At 38.6% G+C, this 22,009-nt stretch overlaps 1 protein-coding gene across 1 annotated transcript in view; it reads left to right on the top strand.

The window, feature by feature from the left end:
* The first annotated feature begins 3,462 nt into the window (after positions 1-3,462).
* LOC100715649 (5-hydroxytryptamine receptor 5B) overlaps positions 3,463-22,009 on the top strand; it is a 67,362-nt gene continuing 48,815 nt past the window's right edge. Inside the window, exon 1 of the mRNA XM_023561047.2 lies at positions 3,463-4,534. Within this exon, the coding sequence (XP_023416815.2) occupies positions 3,791-4,534 (744 nt within the window). The 5' untranslated portion in view covers positions 3,463-3,790. The remainder of the gene's footprint in view (positions 4,535-22,009) is intronic.

The raw sequence follows: 22,009 nt of genomic DNA, 5'->3' as shown, positions 1-22,009 counted from the left end.
GCTGCCACCTGTGTCAGAGGAAAGAACAGAGCTTTGGCTCCACCACCTTAATAGTAGGGGGAAATAAGCCTGCCTTTTATGCAGGAGGAGAAACAGGCTCCTCCTTTAAGGATACTTGCTGCAAAAACAACTCTGAGTAATGATCAGGGCAACGAACATTCAGGGCCTGGCATTCTTGGCACAACCAAGCATGTGCAGGGACGCTCAGGCCCACGGATCACCTCTCCTGACAACCCCTCCTTCATTCACTCAAAAATTCACTCATATTTATTAAGCTTCCTATTATGCACCCGGCTCAGGGCTAGATGCTAATGATACTGCAGGGAAAAAGTTCTCTGTACAGGACGAACTTACATGTTAAGAGGAAAGGAAATGAACTGAATGCAATGTTAGTTCTGTGAGATGCTGTGAAGAGAAAGTAGTCATACGGTCAATAGGAGAGGACTGCCTGTGTGAGATAGTGACCACAGGGCAGAGACCCCAAAGAACTCAGAGAGTGACTCTCACCTGCCTGAGAGAAAAACATCCAGGCAGAAAGGATGACAAGAGAGCCCTGATAGAGGGACATATGTGTTATGTGCAAGGCCACAGACCAGAATAGCTGACTGCAGTCAGTGGGGTGTTAGTGACCAAGAGTTGAAGAGAGAGGAGCCAGAGATTTGCAATTGAGACACAGCAGAGTTTTCTAAAGGATTTTTTGTTATAGTACTTACATAAAATAATTAAATGAAGGCAATCTTCCTGAACCCCCATCTAATATGTGGAAGGCAGATTGGTGTTATGGACAAATGGGGAGTTGAGGGCCAGAGAGCAGAGTCCTCACAGGTAATCTCAAGGTAGGTATATTGGTCAGCTCGGGCTGCTGCAGCAAATGCCATAGATTAGAAGCTTGAACTTTAGGTGTGTATTTCTTGCAGTTCTGCAGGCTGGAAATCCCCTGTCAAGATGCTGGCTTGGTTTCTCCTGGGGAGGACCCCCTTCCTGGATAGTGGGAAGAAGCCTTCCTGCTGCATCTTCACATGGTGGGGTAGGAGAAAGTGGCCTCTCTGATCATCCCTTATTAGGACACCATCCCAGTCAGATCAAGGTTCTACTCTTAGGACTTCATTTGACCTTCTGAGAGATCCTCCTAAAAACAGACACATCAGGAGTTAGGGGTTCAAAATATGAATCTTGGCAGGAAGCAATGCTTTTCAGTCTATAGAGCAAGTTGACAAATGTGTCTCCATTTGTAACCCAAGATTCTCTTGCCTCATCTTCCTAAGTGCTGGGATTACAGGCATGTGCCACCACACCTGACTCACTGTTTTTCATCTGCAACTGGGAATGGTGCCTAAAAAGGTTTGCTAGTAAGGTGGTTAAATACGTTTTTAAAAGTGTTTTGTTACTATAAATATGTCAGAGATTAATACTATTTTAAAAATCTACATCACTGATCACAAGAGAACTGCATCTCATATCTAGTATGGGAGTTAAAAAGAGCAGGTATGGTTATCACCATCATTTATTGAACACTTTGTGCTACTGGCTTTGTCTAACTTTAGTTTTATAGCAATCTTTGGTAAGTACACTTACTCCCATTTTTAAGATGAAAAAACTGTCTCAAAAAGACTAAGTGGGTCGATGTCTCCCAGTGATAAATGATGTGATATAAAAAGTACAGCTGTGAAGAGAGCATGAAAAATAAGAGAAACTGGAAACTTAAAAATGGATCTTGGGCATGAAAATGTACTTGAAGAGAAGCAGACTGAGAAAGTGCATCATGTATCTGACAGGCACAGCAAGAGTACACACTTTTAATCTTTGTTCTTGTTACCATATTTGTTCAGTAAATAGAATATTTCAAAGGTGTGAAAAGTATTTCAAGGCATCTCTATTTTCTTTTAAAGGATTCTCTTTGTAAGGTTAGTTTTCTCAAAATCTTCCCAAATACAGCTTTTTGCTGAACACTTGGTAACCCTGCTCCTCTGGCACTGATACCCTGCATGTTCATCCGCTACCCTCAAATGCCAGCCATTCACACCCCAGGCAGACTTGGGGGTCCAACCCTCTGTATGATGTGTCCTAAAAAGATTGCTAGTAAGCTCTGTCAGTATGTATGTCAAAGGAGGTGTTCTGTTAGTATGAATGTAAAATGTGTTCGTTTCTTCCATTTCAGTAAAATTTCAACAGCCTTCTCCAAGAAGCCTTCCTTGACCAATGCATTCCCATTTCTGTCCCCAGACAGTCCCCCACTTCTAACACTGTATCAGTCGCTTGAAGTGGAAGCCTGCTGTAAGTCCAAGCACCTTCACTTCCACTCCTTTGCACGTTGCTTTCTAGGTCCTGTGAGTGTGCTGCCTGCGCCTGTGTAAGCCAGAACTGTCACATAGAGTACCAAGCAGAGAGTGCCTTCTTGAGAGAGAAGAGGGAACGGAGAAGAAAGAGAAGCCCTTGGAGTTTGTCCTCGCTGCATGACAAGACTGCCCCCGGTGCCATAGGGGACCTGGGAGAACGCAGGAAGAGGTCCCCTCATCTGCGTTAGCCTACGTGGCTCTCCAGAGCGGATCATCCAGGTCACTCACTTTCGAGGTGCAACCCGCATGCTTAGCAGCTGCCTGCACAGTTCCTAGAGGTGACAAGAAGTCACCTACGCGGCACGCCGGGGAGGGGTAGTGGGGGGGGTCGTTCTACCTCACTCCCACAAACAGAAGTAACGCATCTTTGCACTGATTACGTTATGAACCACTGTTCTAACCCTACGATTCTGAAAACGGGGAGGGGGAGGTGCAGAGGGTCGTGGGAATTTCATGTTTTCATCTTTTGTCCACGAGGGACTAAAAATAACTCCTAGGGCCAGCATCGGAGTACTTGCCCATCATGTGCAAAACCCTGGGTTTCACCCGTAGCACCTCAAAATGAAAACAAAAATCTCCCAACTTTAGCTTGAAAGGCATTGTGAGTTTTAGAAACTCAAAAGGAGTGAGAATTAGGGGTACATGGAGGGTGGGAGTTTAAACTGGCAAAGATGGAAAGCGTCGCTCTTCCGTGAACCCGCCGCGCTGCTCCGAAGATGCGCTTTTTACGTTGAGCCAGGGAGGAAACCTGAGGCCCCGCTGGGCGCACTGGCTGCTGAGGAACCCGAAGGCTGGAGCTGGGTTAGGGAGCTCTCCATATATCCCCGTACCCGACTTTCTTGGTTTTAGCTTGGGTCGGGATTCAGAAAACCAGAACCCCTTCGGTCGGGACCTTGTACTCTCAGTCTCTATCGGAGCCACTAGGCGCGGAGCTGGCCCCCAGGCGACTCCCACCCACCTTTCCCAGAGACCCAGCGCTCAGGATTTTCTCCGCCCAGCCGGGGCGTGGGAACCTGAGCCGACGGAGTTGCTGGCCCGGCTCCTATTGATGGATTCTGCAAACTGCCCCGCCCTCTCCAGCCCATCCGGAGCGGTTCAGTGCCAGATTGCCGCCGCCGTCTCCCGCGCTGATTCCGCGCTGCGCTCCGGGGTTCCCAGCCTTGGCCAGCGGGTGGCCCGGGGTTGGTGGGGCGGTAGGGAGTCGCGCCAAGCGGAGATGGACAGAAGGGTCCCCTTCTTTTCTTCCTCCATTGGAAAAGAGGGTCCATGAGGACCCCAGGTAGAAACGCCAAAGGGAGGCTGCAGCCCAAAGAGGGAGCAGGATAGAGCGACCTAGACGTTCCTCTGTCCTTTCCTGGGATTCAGGGTTCCTTCTGTGACCCCAGCCGCCCCGTCCACGCCGAGGTCGCGGACCACACTTCAGCCCCTGCTCCGCAGCCCTGAGTCAAGGCTCCATGGAAGCCGCCAGCCTCTCGCCGACCACTCCGGGCACCGCCCTTCTCTGGGCCCGGGAGACCTGCAGCGGTAGCCCAGCCTCGGTCCTGCCTGGTCGGGAGCCGCCCTATTCTGTCTTCACAGTACTGGTGGTGACTCTGCTGGTGCTGCTGATCATGGCCACTTTCCTGTGGAATCTGCTGGTTCTGGTCACCATCCTGCGCGTCCCTGCCTTCCATCGCGTACCGCATAACTTGGTGGCCTCGACGGCCGTTTCAGACGTCCTCGTGGCAGCAGTGGTGATGCCACTGAGCCTAACGAGGGAACTGTCGGCCGGACGACGATGGCAGCTTGGACGGAGCCTGTGCCACGTGTGGATCTGCTTCGACGTGCTGTGTTGCACCGCCAGCATCTGGAACGTGGCGGCCATCGCCCTGGACCGCTACTGGACCATTACGCGCCACCTGCACTACACGCTGCGCACCCGGCGCCGCGCCTCAGCGCTCATGATCGCGCTTACCTGGGCGCTGTCCGCGCTCATCGCCCTCGCTCCGTTGCTCTTCGGCTGGGGCGAGGTGTACGACGCCAGGCTCCAGCGCTGCCAAGTGAGCCAGGAACCTTCCTACGCGATCTTCTCCACCTGTGGCGCCTTTTACTTGCCCCTTGGCGTGGTGCTGTTTGTGTACTGGAAGATCTACAAAGCAGCCAAGGTTCGTTTTGGCCGTCGGAGACGGGCTGTACTGCCATTACCTGCCACCGCGGAGGTAAGGAAAGACCTGTGGCCTTAGGGGGTTAGGGGGGTGCGGGGGAAGAGGTCATTTGGCGGAGAGTGGTTAGAGGCTTGCACATTTGAGGCATGCTTGCAAATATTAGCAGCCAGTGCATCTGGAGCACGAGAGGAGTTTGTCATTAGCTATTTGGAAGAGCAAAGGATAGGCTTATCACCTGTGCTCCTGGTGCATTCCTGAAGTGCCTGCAGGTGCCCCTGCTTGGTGCACACAGCAGAAGCGGGAAAGCTTTAACTACTTGCATACCAGAGCTGAAGTCCAGGCTGACACTGCAGCCCCAGGCCTCTGTCCTTCAGCAGGTGCAGGGCGCTTGCAGATGCAGCTTTTCTCCATAGTAATGAGGTCACATCTACATAGATGCGCCCTTCGTTCTCTTTCCTCTGAGTGGTTGTGTACATGTCCATTTTGAAGCCTTAAAGTTTTTGGTCTCAACAGGAATGTGCAGGACGGTGAAGGCTGGAATTTGCCCTGCTGCAGATGAAGAGATTCCCATGGCCATTCACCCTTTATTTTATTGCCTCCGCTGGACTCTAGACCATGCTGTAGTCCAAAGACCATATTATCCAACTGTACTAGCCAGCTCCGTGCTGAGGAGAGAAGTAAGGGTAACACAAAATGATCCGAGAGTCGCTTTCCTTTGGTTATCCCAACCCCAGCGCTATCCTCCAGCGATTTTGGAGGACGCCTTCCGATCCTTTTATAAAACAGTTGCTTGGTTTCTGTATGCTGCTTCTCCTCATCTTTAAGCAAGTCAGTTAGTACTTGCTATGGTTCTTGGTGAGAATTCTCTGAAATGAAGAGTGTACAGTGCTTAGTGCAGGGTCTGGCACACAGTGGGTGGCCGAGCTGAGTGTTTGCTGCTTGGCGCTCTGTAAGGGGAGGGAAGTCGTCCTGGAGGTGTGATGAGAAGAGGGGAACTGCACTGCAGATCCTCTCTCACTGTATTCACTTCTCAGCCTGGAGATTTCTTTTGACTGGACTCTCTCATCGCCCTGGGAATCCCGGGTATTTCAAGTAACAAGTTCCTAGACCTAGACAATAATTCAGTATATTTACTGGCCCTTTCCAAATACAATATATAGATGAGAGAATGTGTGCAGAAGGGATTGGAGCAGGACAAGTTTTTCTTGTCATTTTAATTTTAGAAAATTAACCTAGATTCTTAAGTTTCCAAGTACATGTGCTTTATTTATTTATTTTGTTCTTTTGAGACAGAGTCTCGCTATGCAGTTCAGACTGGCCTTGGGCTCACTTTGTAGTCAAAGCTGGTCTCAAACTTGAAAAGGATTCTCCTGCCTCAGCCTCCCAAGTGCTGGGATTACAACATGTGCTTTAAAGAACAGGCACTTTGTCATTTAGGCAGAGGAATTTTGTAATATAAAGCAGAAATGGCAAAACTATACTTGGAAAGTGTTGAGAGAGCTTTATTCAGAATTAATGATGTTCTTTGAAAGGTCCCGCAGAAAAACTGGGAGTAATTATAGCTTTTCTGTCTGGGGAGGTAGAGTTGACCTTTAATAACTACATCAATCCGATGTGTACCCAGAGAAATCAGGATGAAACAGATGCTGGGAAGGCTGGCCGAGCCTGATATTAGTGTTCATGTTTACAGATACCATTTAGCCAGCTGACGTAGGAAGGGGTGCCAGCCAACCTGGGGTGGCTATTAGTGGAAGAAAGCTCCAAGAGGCTGTGGCAGGCTTGTGACTTAGTCACTTGCTGGCAGTGGGGTTGGAAAGGGACACAAGTCCCTTTCCAGTTTGGGCTTCAACTTCTAAAATCTATAATATCCGTCTGCCATGTCTAAGAGCTTTGAACCATAGCATGCTGAGATGATAGTGTCCTAATGCATCTGATTCTTGGAGTAGCAGTTTGCTCTTATTCAAAACCCTGAGTAATGTTCCAGAGCCACCATTTGCAAGCCCTCTAGCTACCAGACACCCAACCAAACATTTCAAACAAAGTTCAGGAACACTATCTCTGTGATCCTCCTCCCCCACTTTCTTTTTTCTGCACTCCAGGGGAAACCAGTTGAATGTAAGTGTTACAAAGTGTCCTAACTGCTTCCCAGGAGAGACAGAAGCCTGTGCTGATGGTACTGTGTAATTCTTTTTCCAGAACTCTGTGGCTAGGTCCCAACAGTACAATATTATTGGAAAGGAACTTGTCACAACGCCTAGATAGTGATGAATTCTTTTGGACAAAATACACTTTTTGAACGTATAATACTTTGGCTTTTAAAATGTGACATCAAACGGTTTTAGTTGCATGGTTTTTTTAAAAAAATCTTTTCAATTGCTTGTTTTATTTCTGTTCACGAGTTGACACTAGGGCCTACTTATCCATCTGCACAGTAGATGTATCACCCAGTCATAAATCTATTTTACAGTGTCCTGGAAAAGTTTTGATTTAAGAGTAAACAAAGTGTATGTGGAGCACTTCAAGCAGTAAACTATAGGTAAGTTACCACAACACTTACTGTCTTAAAATAAATGTGCTAGCTCATACTTTCTGGGACTGCCCTAGTTGGGTAGTTCGGGCATGATGTCAGATGGGACTGTAGTCACTGGACGGCAAAGAGACTTGGGCCACTTTCTTTCCCTGATGGTTTGCATGATTCTCAATGAGAGACCTCAGTTTCATGCTGAGAGGAGAGCTTCACCGTGTCATCATAATGTGCCACCCAGCTTCCCTAAGAATGAACAATCAAGGAGAACAAAGCAAGGAGGAAACTGCAGTGCCTATTATGACCTCGTCTTAAAAGTCATGCATGATCACTTCCACTATATTCCGCTCATTAGAAGTGAGCCAGTGAGCCCAGCCCACACTTGCAGGGTAGGGAACTTTAGCACCATCCTTGGGAAAAGTGCCAGTCAACTTGTGGACATTTGAACATGATGACTAACTGAGCTCCCATGTGTCCGGCAATGAGAGCCTCTGAAATTTTAAAGAATGAGTAAGCCAGGATTGTTTGTAGTAGACTATTAATTACAGAACTTATAAACACAATGAAATCGTACTGCTGTCATGCTTAGGAGTTCTAGGGTACAATGATGCCTCTGTATTGGAAACCACTTTACAATATAAGAGAAAAATAAATATGTATTACTTAATGAGCCATAGGGTTTATGTTACTTTGGGGGACTTGGTCTTAGATAATGCTACATTACTAATATTTACCTCCTTAGGCCAGTCCTCTGTTGATATTGTTTGAACCATAACCTTGGGCCATAAAGTTTGTGTGTCAGGAGTTCTCAGTGACCTCAAATCAATACAGAGCTATTATGCTTTTTTATGTTAAATATAATTATATATGTGCATATTTATGGGAGCGGTATGTTAGTTTTCATTGTTATAATGAAATATCTGGAATTGGGTAACTTTTTTTGCGGGGGTTAACTATGGAAAAGGTTTATTTAGTTCAGGAAGCTGAAAGTCCGAACAGCATTGTGCTGGCTCTGGTGAAGGCCCCCAGGTGACTGGCATCACAGTCAGAGCACAGTACACAAAACCAGACAGCAACTCAGCGAGAAGCTGACTCTTTCATAAACAATACCTCCAGAATTCACAGGGGCCCCTCAGGAATACTTAATCCCTTCCAAGGGTGCCTCCTTGTAACTAAATGACCTGCCACCTCTGGGAACCTGTCCTGCCTCTTGAAGGTTCTTCTGCCTCTCAGCACTGCCACCCTGGGAAACAAACTTCCAATACATGAATGCTTGTGGGAAAAACCACATGCAAACTGTGCTAAGTACAAAGCAATGACTTCCTCACACAGATGCACACCTTGTAGAATGATTATATCAAGCCAGTTAATATGTGCATCTTTCTATATTAATCTTTTTCCCTTTCCCTCCTTTCAACCCCCTTTTTCTTCCTTATTTACAAAAGCTTTATTTCCATTTTTCCTTCTTTCTCCTCTACCTCCTCCTCCTCCTCCTCCTCTGTGTTCTACCTCCCATATGAAAAATTTCTTCCCATTTTCCAATATCTGTTATGTATTTCAGTCTTTATTTATCCTTTTAGTTTCTCTCGCCAAAGAAACAATCCAATATGTAAATATACATCTTTGATTTTTTTCAGTTAAGCGTATGATCTCAAGGTGCATCCATTTACCTTAAGAGAATAGTCTCAAGGTCCATCCTTTTATCTATAAATATCTCAAGTCTGTCCTTCTTTACAGCTGAGTAGTACTCCGTTGTATACAAAAACCCCACATCTTTTTTATCCATCTATCAATTGATGGGTTTTTGAATTGTTTCCAAGACTTAGCTATACCAACTATGCTATTATACACATGGGTGCACATATATTGCTATGATATGATACTTTTATTTCTTTGGGAAAATACCAAGAAGAGGAAGAGCTAGGTCAAATGGGACTTCCAATCCCACTTTTTTGAGGGATTGCCACATGGATTTCCATAGTAGCTGCACAATCTACAACAACCACAACTCTACAACAGTGGAGAAGGGCTCCTTTATCCCTGTGTACATTTGTTATTGGTTGATTTCTTGAAAATAGCCATTCTTTCTTAGTGAGATAGAATATCAGCATTGTTTTAATTTGCATCTCTCAAATGACCAATAATGTTGAACATTTTTTTATGTATTTATTTGCTGTTTCTACTTTCTCATATGATAAGTGTGTATCTAGTTATGCGAGATATATAAATGACATTTTTATTGAAATCATCTCAGATGCCCGTTTTTGCATTGGTTCTTTAAATTTTGGGGGGATCTGATTTTTTTACTTTTTTTATGTTCTAGGTATTAGTCTTTTGAGAAACAACTGGCTAAAAATTTTCCCACTTTGTTGGTTGTTTTTTTTTTTACTCTGATTTTTTTGTTATGCAAAAGCTTCTTAATAAGACGTGATCCCAATTGTTGTTTCTTTATAGTATTTCCCATGCAGTCAGGGTTTTGTTCATGAAGTCTTTGCCTACATCTATGTCTTCAGGAGTCCTGGCTCTTTTTATTTTTATAGAAGATTTAGTATCTATATTTGAATATTTAGATCTTTGATTCATTTTGATTTTAGTTTAGTGCATAGAGAAATACATGGGTTCAGTTTTATTCTTTAGTGGAAAATCAAATTTCCAGCACTATTAAAGAGGTTTTCTTCCACTGACAGTGTTTGGATTTGTTTTAGCATCTTTTAATCTATTCCAATGATCCTAAGGGATTTTTCTATTGTTGCTATGTGTGTGTGGGGGGAAGGGGTATATGTGTTGTTTTTTTGCCAGTACCAATTTTATCACAGTAGTTTATAGTATAATTTCGAGTCTAGGACCTTGATCTTCTCTCCTTGCCTTTGTTGCCTACAATTATTTTTGCTATTCTAGGTATCTTCTGTTTCTAAATGAATTTTAGAATTTTTCCCTAGTCTTGTGAGGTATATATATATGATATTTTCATTGAAATTGCATTAAATATGTATAACAGTTTTGGAAGTAGGGTAGTTTTCACTACCTTGGTTCTTCCTAACCAAGAGCAAGTAATATCTTTCCATTTTCTGATTGCCTCTAAAATCTCCATTTTAAGAGTACTGTACTTTCCATGTAGATATATTTTATTTTATTTGTTAGGTTAATTCCTAAATATTTCATTTTATATATCATTGTGAAATGGGTTGTTTCCCTAATTTCTTTCTCAGTGAGTTTACTTGTGTACAGAATACTTACTGACTTTTGAGTGCTTACTTTGTATCTAGCTACATGACTGAATTTGGTTTTTAAATCTACAAGTCTACTGGTGGAGTTTCTGGGATCTTCTCATATCTGCAAACAATAATTTAGCTTCTTGTTTTCCTGTCTTTACTCCTTTTATTTCTTTCTCTTGTCTAAAAGCATTGGCTAATGGTCCCAGAATTATATTTCCAGAACTATGTTGCATTCAAGTGGTGACAGTGGACATCCTTGTCTTGTTCCTAAATTTGGAGTGAAGGTTTCAGTTTTTGTCTGGTAGTAGGATGTTGGTTGTTGGTTTGTCATAGATGGATTTTACCTAATTGAGACAAAATCTATTCCAATTTTCTGTAGGTATTTTATTATGAATGGATATTGGACTTTACAAATACTTTTTCTGAATCTTTTAAAATGATCATGTGATTTGTGTCTTTGGCTCTGTTAATATGATGTATTACATTTATTTATTTACATATGTTGAACCATCCCTGCATCCCTTGGATGAATTCTATTTAGTTGTGGTGTATAATATTGTTAATGATTTGCTGCATTCTGTTTGACAGTATCTTGTCAAGGATTTTTACACTTATGTTCATTAAATTGATTTCCATGTAGTTCTGTTTTGCTTTGGTCTTTCTCTGGTTTGGTTTCAGGTTAATACTTGTTTCCAGGAATGAATTTGGGAGTATTACTTCCTTTCAGTTTCATTAGAGGAGTAGTGGCATTAGATTTCTAAATTTCTTGTAAGAATTTAGAAGTGAATTCATCAGTACCTAGATTTTTCTTATTGGTAAGTTTTTTTAAATTATGTTTTTAATTTTGTTGACTTATATTGGATTATTTAAAATTTTTGTATCTTCTTGATTCAGCTTTGGTAATTCATATATTTGGTAATTCATATGTATCTGGGAATGTGTCTATCTCTTATGTGTTTTCCTTTCCATCTTATTATGATTCTTGAAGTAGGTATTGATGATCTGCATTTCTGCAGGATCCATTGTGATTTTACCCTTTTAATCCCTAATTGCATGATTTGAGCTTTTCCTTTTTTCAGTAAGGTTTGCAAAAGATTTATAATTTTATTCTTTCAAGGAAAGAAGCCTTCAATTAACTGATTCTTTGTATTGTTTTCTTAGTAACAGTTGCATTAGTTTCTGCTCTGATTTTTGTAATTTTCTCCCCCATGTGAGCTTTGGGCTTAACTTGTTCTTTTTCTAGAAGTTTGAGGTTCAACATTAAGGTGTTCACATGAACTCATTCTTTTATTCCTGATATGAGAATTTACCACTGTACACTTCTCATTTCGGACTCCTTTCATTCCATCTCACTAGCTCCAGTTTGTTGTATCAGATTATCATTTAATTGTAGATGCTTTCTAATATATTATCTAATTTTGTCTGTGACCATTGTTTGTTCAGTAGAGTTTTACTTAATTTCCATGTGTTTATGAATTTTTTTGGTTTCTTTTGACATTGACTTCCAAAATCATTGTACTATGGTCCAATAATGTTCATGGGATAATTTCAATTCTTTGAATTTGCTTAAGCATGTTCTACTGGCTAATATGTGGTCCATTTTGGAGAATGTTCCATGTGCAGCTGAGAAAAATGTCTATCCTGGTGGCATGGGGTGAAACACTTCGTGGATATCTACTAAGTCCACTTCTTCACGAGTTTGGTTCAATTATAATATTTCTTTGTTGACTTTTTTGTCTGGTTGGTCTATTTGTGACAATGGGGTATTAAGTGTTAATGCTTATTTGATTTTTTTACATTTGTTAACATTCAGTTTATACAGTTAAGTGTGCTAGTATTTGATACATATATATTTATGATTATTATCTCTTCCTATTGGTATTTTCCCTTTAAAAGTATGTAGTGATTTGCTCTGTCCCTTTTGTTCAGTTTTGGACTGAAGTTCACTTTGACTGCAAATAGAATGGTTACATTTGTTTTTTTCTGGGGTCTTGTTGCATAAAGTAGTGTTTTGTAGTCTTTGACTTTCAGCCCATGAATTTGTTTTTTAGTTAAATGTGTTTATTGAATGTAGTATATTATTGGATCTTGTTTTTGATCCATCCTCCAGTCTATTTCTTTTGGTGGTGAACTGAAACTGTTTACATTCATGATATAAGTGATATGTATTGACTTACCCTTGTCATATTATTTTCCAATAGTTCATTCTCTATCTTTCCCCTTTATTTAAATGCTTGTCTTGCCTGGTGGATTTTTTCTATTGGCATTGTTAGTGTTGTAGTCTTCTTTATAGCTTTCTAAAATATTCTTCAAAACATTTTGAGGATTGGTTTGGTGACCATGAATTTCTGCAGTTGTTCTTTATCATAGAAGTATCTAATTTTATAGAAGGATCTTATTTGATTTTGAAAGATAGTTTTGGAGGATACATCAAGCGGAGTTGGAAGTCTTTCAGAACTTGAAATACTTCACTTGAAGGTCTCTGTGACTAAAAGATTTGTTTTTAAAAGTATGATGTGATTCTGATAGACTTTGTTTCTATTCTGTTCATGTCCTGAATTTCTGGAAACTTGATTTTTGTATGCCTTACTGTATATTTATTTTGGTCATGAATAATTGGAGTTGTATGTGCTTCTCTTACATGTATATCTGTTTCTTCTTCCATTTGGAAAGTTTTCTGTCATTTCTTTTTTTTTTTTTTAAATTTTGTACCTTTTTATTGGTACAATAATGACCACATTCATTTAGGGAATTTTATCAGTACATGATATATCTTGTCTCCTCTGCTTTCTCCTCATTCCCTTCCCTTTTTTCAAACTCCTTCTCCTCCCCATTCACAAGATTTGGCTTTCATTTTATCTTTCGTCAGTTTTTTTCCTTCTCCTTCAGATCTTCCTCCGCCCCTTCCCTATTTCCATTTGCCTTTTGAACAAGTTTCTTCCTATTTCACAATACATACTGTACCTTTATGTTCAGATTTACATTTTCAAATTCTTACACCAGAAAGATAATGCAATATTTTGCATATGTGTGCCTCATTTATGAGGTATCCCGATGCTAATGTGATTGGGGTCACATTAAATCTGTATAGTAAGTTTGGGATTATGATCATTTTCACTATGTTGGTTCTTCCTACACACAAGCAAGTGATATCATTCCATTTTCTGATATTCTCTTCAATCTCCTTTTCTAGAGCACTGTACCTTACAGTGTAAAGTTCTTTTACTTTCTTTGTTAGATTGATTCCTATTTATTTTTTGAATGCTTTTGTGAAGGGTATTGTTTCCCTAATTTGTCTCTCCATGAGTTTGTTATTTGTGTATGGTAAGCTATTGATTTTTGAGTATTGACTAGTTATCCAGTTACTTTAGTGGGTCCTGAATCTAGTGAATCTGGTTATTAAGTCTAAAAGTCTTTTGGTAGAGTTTTGGAATATTTCATGTAGAGTATCATATCATCTACAAATAGTGATACTTTAACTTCTTCTTTCTTTCCTATTATTATTCCTTTTCTTTCTCATGTCTGATTGCTCCAGCCAATGTTTTCATAAGTATATTGAATAGAAGTGTTGATAGTGGAAACCCTTATCTTGTGCCTTATGTTAGAGTGAAAGTTTTCAGTTTTTGACCATGTAGTTTGATTTGGCCTGTCATACATGACTTTCATCATATTGAGATAAACCTCATCTATTTCAATTTTCTTTAGGGTTTTTATCATGAATGGGTATTGGACTTTATTGAGTTTTTTTATTCATCTATGGAGGTGATCATGTGATTTTTATCTTTTGTTCTGTTGATCTGGTATATTGCATTTATTGTTTTGTGCATGTTGAACTATCCTTGTATCCTTAGGATGAATCCTACATGGTGTATAATCTTGATGATTTGCTGCATTCTGTTTGCCAGTATCTTATTGAGAATTTTTGCCTCTGTGTTCATCAGAGATATTGGCCTGCAGTTCTGTGGTTTTGATATCAGTAATGCTTGATTCTGGGGATAAGTTTGGGAGTATTGTTTTCTTTTCTATTTCATTGAAGAGTTTCAGGAATAATACTATTAGATCCTCTAAATTTCTTGTTGAAGCTATCCATGTATCCATTAGGACTTGGACTTTTCTTTGTTGGTATTTTTTTTTTTACATTTTCAATTGCATTGACTGATACTGGGTTATTAAGAATTTTTAGGTCTTCTTGAATCATTTTTATAGTTCATGTGTATCTAGGGATGTGTTCATTTCATGTATTTTCCATTTTACTAGAATAAAGTTTCTCAAAGTAGATATTGGTCTTCTGGATTTATGCAGGATCCACTGGGATTTCAGCCAAGTTGCTTAAATTTGAGTCATTTCTTTCCTCTTTTTGATGAGTTTGACAAAGAGTATTTCAATTTTATTTAATCTTTCAAAGAATCAACTCTTTGATTCATCGATTCTTTATATTATTTTCTTAGTTTCAATTGCATTAACAAATTAATGCATCTTGTTATTTTCTATATTTTTAAATTTTGTTTTGTTTTCTGCATTTATGACTGTAAGTTTCTTATACTAGATAGCTTTATGGCTAGTATTGAGCTTTTCCTAGGGGATATCTGTTCCTCAGGGATGTGTTTTAGGTGTGCATGGTTCTTGGACTTTGTGTCTATCCCCAAATCCTATCTTTTGAATTGATCAAGAATGACATGTTGCTATCTATTCAACTTAGCACCAAGTCCTTTCATACTAGATTATGGTGATGGTTAATGACCCCAGACAATCAAAGTGTTGTCATGTAAGGGAAAACAGCTGATTATAATAAATATGAGATTCTGGCTAAAGTATTACAATTAGCTATAACAATAGCATCAAATACAGTTTAAAATCTGACAAACTGATAACTATTAATTTGGTACCTTTTATCCTAGGGGTAGAATTTACAGTTATATACTAAAATCCAATATTATTCAGGAACTTGAATACAACATGTTTCCCTTCAGCAGAGTGATTTACCCTTTGGTGGGGAAATTTAAGAGGGATAGGGGACAACAAAGAAAGCTAAATGGAGAGAAATATGGTAGAATCGAGGCTGTAGAACAAAGGATGATTGCTTAGGCTTTGGGAAACTGGAGAATGGTGCAGGAGAAAGCAAACAATTAATGAGACACACCAGAAAAACTAAAGAAAATGTTCACTCACATGTAAATTTCATAAAATCAAGACATATAGTTGAGGACACAAAAGACAAGTCTGTCTCTCTGCTCCTATCATCACTGCCGAGACAGCCAATCACACTTCAATGTCCCACAGAAAGGGTGCCAAGCTCACTCGTGATCTTTGCCCCTGATGTGCCACCACCACACTGCCATGGTCCCTAGCCTTAGGGACTCATTTATTCTGCTCCCATCTTGGAGGCAGTTCAAGGATGCTCCGTCTGCTTCAATCTACTCTCCCACAGAAGAGTGTCATGGCTATTTAAATCCTGTATCTGCATCTCTTTCTCTCTCTGATTGCAGGTAGGAGGGACTCCACTGGAGTCTCTGACCTGTCATCATTAGGGGTTCCAGCTAGGACACACAGTACATTGGGGAGGGAGCAGAGATAGTGAAACTTTCTGCCAGCTGCCACGTCTATTGTGTAAAGGAAAGCACAAGAGGTAAGGACCCTTTTATCCCAAATCTGTCCTATTTGGTTTGAGTTATCCATACTTTTGCAGTCCATCTATTTCTTTTTTATTTTAAAAAGCAAAACAGAAAAAGGATAGAAATGATATAGAATTTCAAAAAAATAGGAAATCAACACTAGTTAATATATTACATACTGTTATCTTAGAAGTAGTTGCTCAGGTTACAAGATCTAGGCAGGAAAAAAATGAAATCAAACAATGAAAGCACAGACTTCTTTTTGATAAACTAACAGATTCAGATTCATAGTAGAGTTATCCATTTTGTATATAAATTTATATATACACACATATATTCTTTTCCCTTCTTCCTTTTCTCCTTTTCCCTATCCCAGTTGTTATTTCCTTCTGAGCACTTTCTTTCCCTTTTCTTTTCACAATATCTATTGTACATTTTGTATCTTATTACTCTTTCAGTTTTTTATACTATGGAGACAATATGATATTTACACAAGAGTTAGATTTCACTTATGAGTATGGTCTCAAGTTGCCTCCATTTAACTATAAAAGCCTCAATTTTATCCTTCTTTTTAACTAATACTTCATTGTATAAAAATACCACATCTTTTTTATCTATTCTGTGTTTGGTGGGCATTTGGGTTGTTTCCAAGATTTAGCTATCACAAATTGTGCTGTTATATACATGGGTACACACTGGGGCATAACATTTTCAATTTTTCTGGGAAAATACCCAGAAAGTGAATAAGCTGGCTTGAATGGAACTTCCAACCCTAGCTTTTTGAGGACTCTCCACACTGATATCCCCAGTGGTTATACCTGACTACACACTCCCACCAACAGTAGAGAAGTGTTCCTTTTTCCCCACAGCCTCACCAACATTTGTTATTGGTTGATTTTTTGATGTCACTTACTGTGATAAACTACTGTGCTAAAATCAACATGGTACTGGAAAAAAAAACATACTTGAGGATCAATGGCACAGATTTAAAGATGCAGACACAGCTACAAAGACATTCCGTTATCTTATCTTTGACAAAGAGGCTAAATATATTCACTGGAAAAAAGATAGCCTCTTTAGTAAGTGATGCTGTAAAAATTGGCTTACCACATGCCTAAGACTAAAACTAGACCAATGTCTATTATCATGCAGCAAATTAAAGTCAAAATGGATCAAAGATCTAAGTATTAAAATAGAAACACTAAATCTACTGGAAGACAAGATAGGTAAAAATCTTGAAGACATAGGGACAGATGAAGAGTTCATGAGCAAAACACAAACCACACAGGAAGTACTTCAAAGAATCAACAACTGAGATCTCATCTTATTAAAGAGTTTTTGCACTTCAAAGAAATCACAGAGTTAAAAGAAAACCAACAGAATCGGAAAGAATTTTAGCCAGCTGTCTCTCAAAAGATTTATGTCTAGTAAATATAAAGAATTGAAAAACATCAGGCCTCCCAAATTCAAAGACCCAATAAAACATTGGGCATCTGAGATAAACATGCATGGATGAATAAATACAAATGGCATATAAATACATTAAGAAACATACATTAAGAAATACATTAAGAAACATTAAGCACTGGTCATTCAAGAAATGCAAATTAAAACAATATTGAGATTCCATCACTCTAGAAAGTCCACCCATTTCTTGGAGGCTTCACTGTAGGAGTATCTTGCTCAGCACGCAGATGGCAGTGCTACTGTGGGATGGATCATCGTTTTTTTAAGTCTTATGTCTATATTTTGTTTAATCTCCAACTCTATTTTAGATTGATTTGGGCATCAAAATATATATCCCTCCTGTCTTAGTTACTTTTTACTCATCACTGAGACAAAATACCTGAAGCTCAAAGTTGGGAAAGGAAAGGTTTATTTCTTACAGTTTTTGGAGGTTTCAGTCCACACTCAGTTGGCTCCAAGACAGGTGGGCATGGCTGGGCTGCCTTTCATGGCTGCTGCAAACAGCAAAAAGGAACCAGCATAGAGAGACACCTTCTTCCTGCCATTACATCACGTTCTGGCTCCACCCCTATGTAGATAGAGTACTGACACCATTAATCTAAGCACTAGACAATGAACTAATCACAAATGCACAATTCAAACTCATGAGGCCTGGGGGTCACAGACATAAACCGTGACACCTCCCTTTCCTCTTATTATCTGTATTTTTTAGTTGATTTTCTCTGAGTACTCCAACCTGGCTCCTCATTTTTCACCCATGTTGAACCTCCAAAACCACATCTGTTTTATTCATTTACAGTTGATGCATGCCACAGATGTTGAAAACATATGCCTTCAGTATAAGTGGAACATTGCATCCTGTAATTAACATCCATCTCTCACTCCATACTCACACTCTACCACCTCAATCTCTAACCATCATTGTACTCTAATTCTAAAAGTTATATTTTTAGATATTCCATATATAAATGAGACCATGCAGTAGTTACCTTTCCATTCCTGGCTTATTTCACTTGGCATCATATCTTCTGCATATATCCACATGTCAAAAATGACAGGATTTATTTGTTTTTAATACTAAATAGTATTTCTGTGTCATATACCATTTATTCACTCATGAATATCATTTATCTGTTGTATGTATGTGCCATTTATCATTTATCCACTCATCAGTTGAAGGACACTTAGGTTGATTCTATTTCTCATCTATTATGAATAATTCTGCAATAAATATGAAATGCAGATGTCTCAACATACTGATTTCAGTTCTTTAAGAAATATACTCTGAGGGAGGTGAATCAGTTATAACCATCAATGTTAGTGGTCTCAACTCACCAATGAAAAGATACAGTCTGGCAGAATGGATCCAGAAGCAAGATGCAACCCTATGCTGCATATGAGAAATATATAATTCAAAAAGAAATTCATAGACTGAAAGTCAGATGATGGAAAACAAAACTTCATGCAACAGGAACCCAGAAAAAAGTGAGTACCTATTCTATTTGCACATAAAATGAATTTCAAGCCAAAACTGATGAAAAGAAATACATAAAGTCACTACATTCTAATAAAAAGAACAATCCAAGATATAACAATTATAAATATATATGCTGCAAATACCAGTGCACTCAACTATATAAAACAAATATTAATAGACATGAAAAATCCAAATAAACACTAGCACAATTACACTGGGTTACCTCAGTGAGACCCCACTGTCACAAAAAGATCAACAAAGATAGATAGACAAAAATCAACAATGAAATATTAGAACTAAACAAAACTTGTGAGTAAATGGACTTAGTAGTTGTCTACAGAGTATTGTACCACACAATATCAGAATACACATTCTTCTCAGCTTCACATGGGCATTCTCCAAAATAGATCACATACTAGCTCATAAAACCTGCTTGAGTAAAGGCAAAGAATTAAAATTATCCAATGAATATTATCAGACCATAATGCAATGAAATTGGAAATTAACTGCAAAGGAAACCACAAGAATAAATCACAGGAATTGCATAAACACTTGGAAATCAAACAACCAATGACTCACAGATGAAATTAAAGAAGAAATTAGTTTCTACAATTAAATGATAACAATAGCACAACATACCAGAACTTATCATACAAAATGAAAGCAAGCCTAAGAGGGAAGTTTATAGCAGTTAATACACATATCAAAAAACAGTGCAAGTGCTAATGAACCACTTAATGTTGAACCTCAAATGTCTAGTAAAAGATCAGGCTAAGCCAAAAGCTCATACACGGGAGGAAATTATAAAGATCAGAGCAGAAATCAACATTTTGGAGGATAAGAAGACAATATAAGTAACCAATGGATTGAAGAATTGGTTCTTTGAAAGGTTAAACATAACAGACAAACCCCTTACTAATCTCATCAAAAAGGAAAAACTCAAATCCATGTGATTAGAAATGAAAAGTATAAAATCACAATGGACCCTGCAGAAAACCAGAAGATAATCTGCACCTACTTTGAAAGCTTGTATTCTAATAATATGGAAACTAATGGGCAGATTTCTAGATACATATGAATTATTAAAGCTGAATCCAGAAGATATAAAAATTCTAAATAAACCAATATCAATCAACAACATTGAAGATGTAATTAAAAACCTACCACTGAAGACAAGCACAGGCCCTGACAGATTTAGGGTAACCATTGTTGATCACCTTGTATTATGTTTTTATATTATCTATTATGTCCACCCTTTTGACTTGACCGATTCTGTTCTGTTATGTCACATTTGGTTTTACTCTCTTCCAAAAAAGCAACAAGAACCGTGGGAGCAATGAAACCCAAAATGTGTAATAGTCACTGTACAAAAGAGAGGAAAAGAAAGTGCTCTAAACTATATAACTGCATGTATATTTAAAAGTATAAGATAGAAAATGATATCACAGAGTTTTATTGGATCATTGAACAGAACTGTTTGCAGTATCATTGGTGGAATGTCCACTCTACAAGCTTTAATTTTGTGACTTGAACAATTATTTCTAAGATGGCAATATGTAATCCATTAACTAGTGATTTCCTACTGCGCATTTTTTTATTCTGTAAATCTGTATAACTTGTACCCCTTCACTGTTTTTTTTCTTTCTTTTCTTTTCTCCTTAAATAAAAATTAAAAAAAAAAAAAAGAATTTAGAGAAGACCTAACACCACTACTTCTTAAGCTCTTCAATAAAATTGAAAGGAAAGCAGTACTCCCAGATTCATTCCTGGAAGCACTACCCTGATAACAAAACCAAAGAAGGACTCAATTAAGAAAGAATTACAGGCCAATCTTCCAAATGAACATAGATACAAAAATTCTCAATAAGATACTGGCAAACAGAATGTAGCAAATCATCAAGAAGATTATATATAGCATGACCAAGTGGGATTCACTCATGCAGGAATGATTCAGCATAAATCAATAAATAATACAGCATGTTAAAAGGGTCAAGAACAAAAATCATATGATCATCTCAATAGATGCAGTAAAAGCTTTTGACAAAGTCCAGCATCTATTATGATAAAAATCCTACAGAAAATTGGAATACGTGGTCTTTAATCTCATTCAACAAACCAACAGCTAATGTCATATAAATGGACAAAAAATGAAAGTTTTCGCTTTAAAATCAGGAACAAAGATATCCACTGTCTCCACTGTTACTCAACATAGTCCTGGAAACTTCATCCAGAGCAATTAGACATGAGAAAAGGAGTAATGATATCAAAAGTTAAATCTTTATTTTCAGATGACATGATACATTCTACATAAAGACTCCAAAAACTCCACTAAAAATGCTAGATTCAATAAGAAAATTCAGTATCATAGGTGCATATAAAGTCAACATTCAAAAGCCTGCCTATACACAAATAACAAATTGAGAAGTAAATTAGGAAAATGGCACCTTTCACAATAGCATTAAAAAAATGTAATACTTAGGAATCAATCTAACAAAAGTTGTAAAAGATCTCTACATTGAAAACTATAGCACTCTGAAAAGGAGATTTAAGGATTTAAAGGATATCAGAAAATACAAAGATATCCCTTGCTCTTGGATAGGAAGAACCAATATAGTAAAAATGGCCATTTTAATATTTCCAAAATTGTTATTCAGATTTAATGCAATTGTGATAAAAATTTCAACAGCATATTTCACTGAATTAGAGGAAACAATCCTAAATATCATCTGAAACCAGAAGAACCCTAGAATAGCAAAGGTCATTCTGGGCAGTCATAAAAATTATAAATTGGAGACTTTTGTTGGTAAATGAATGCAACATACTCACAAGTGAAATAACTCAGATGCCCATTTGTACATACAACATAGTTAAGATTGTTACATTACTAATTTCTTTTAGTTCATTGACAAGAAAGGTTTGTGCTAATATTGTTTGGGTAATTATTTATTCTGAATAACTAATTTTAAAATAGCAGTACACAATGGATTAATCATTGTTGTCTCCTATTATCTTGTTTGAAATTGTTTCATTTTTTCCTCTTTAAAACAAAAAATGAAATATACTCTGAAGTGGAATTGCTAGACTATATAGTAATTCTGCTTTTAATTTTTTGAGGTAACTCTATACTGTTCCCCATAATGACTATGCTATTTTGGATTCCCACCAACAGTGTAAAATGTTCCCTTTTTGTCCACATCCTCAACAATGCTTATCTTTCACCTTTTGATAAGTGCA

The sequence above is a fragment of the Cavia porcellus genome, unplaced genomic scaffold, assembly GCF_034190915.1.
Source record: "Cavia porcellus strain 051 isolate PalLab524CR breed Dunkin Hartley unplaced genomic scaffold, mCavPor4.1 scaffold_12, whole genome shotgun sequence".
Classification (NCBI taxonomy): domain Eukaryota; kingdom Metazoa; phylum Chordata; class Mammalia; order Rodentia; family Caviidae; genus Cavia; species Cavia porcellus.
Note: the sequence above shows the minus strand (reverse complement) of the source record. Positions and strands in the feature narration are given on the sequence as shown.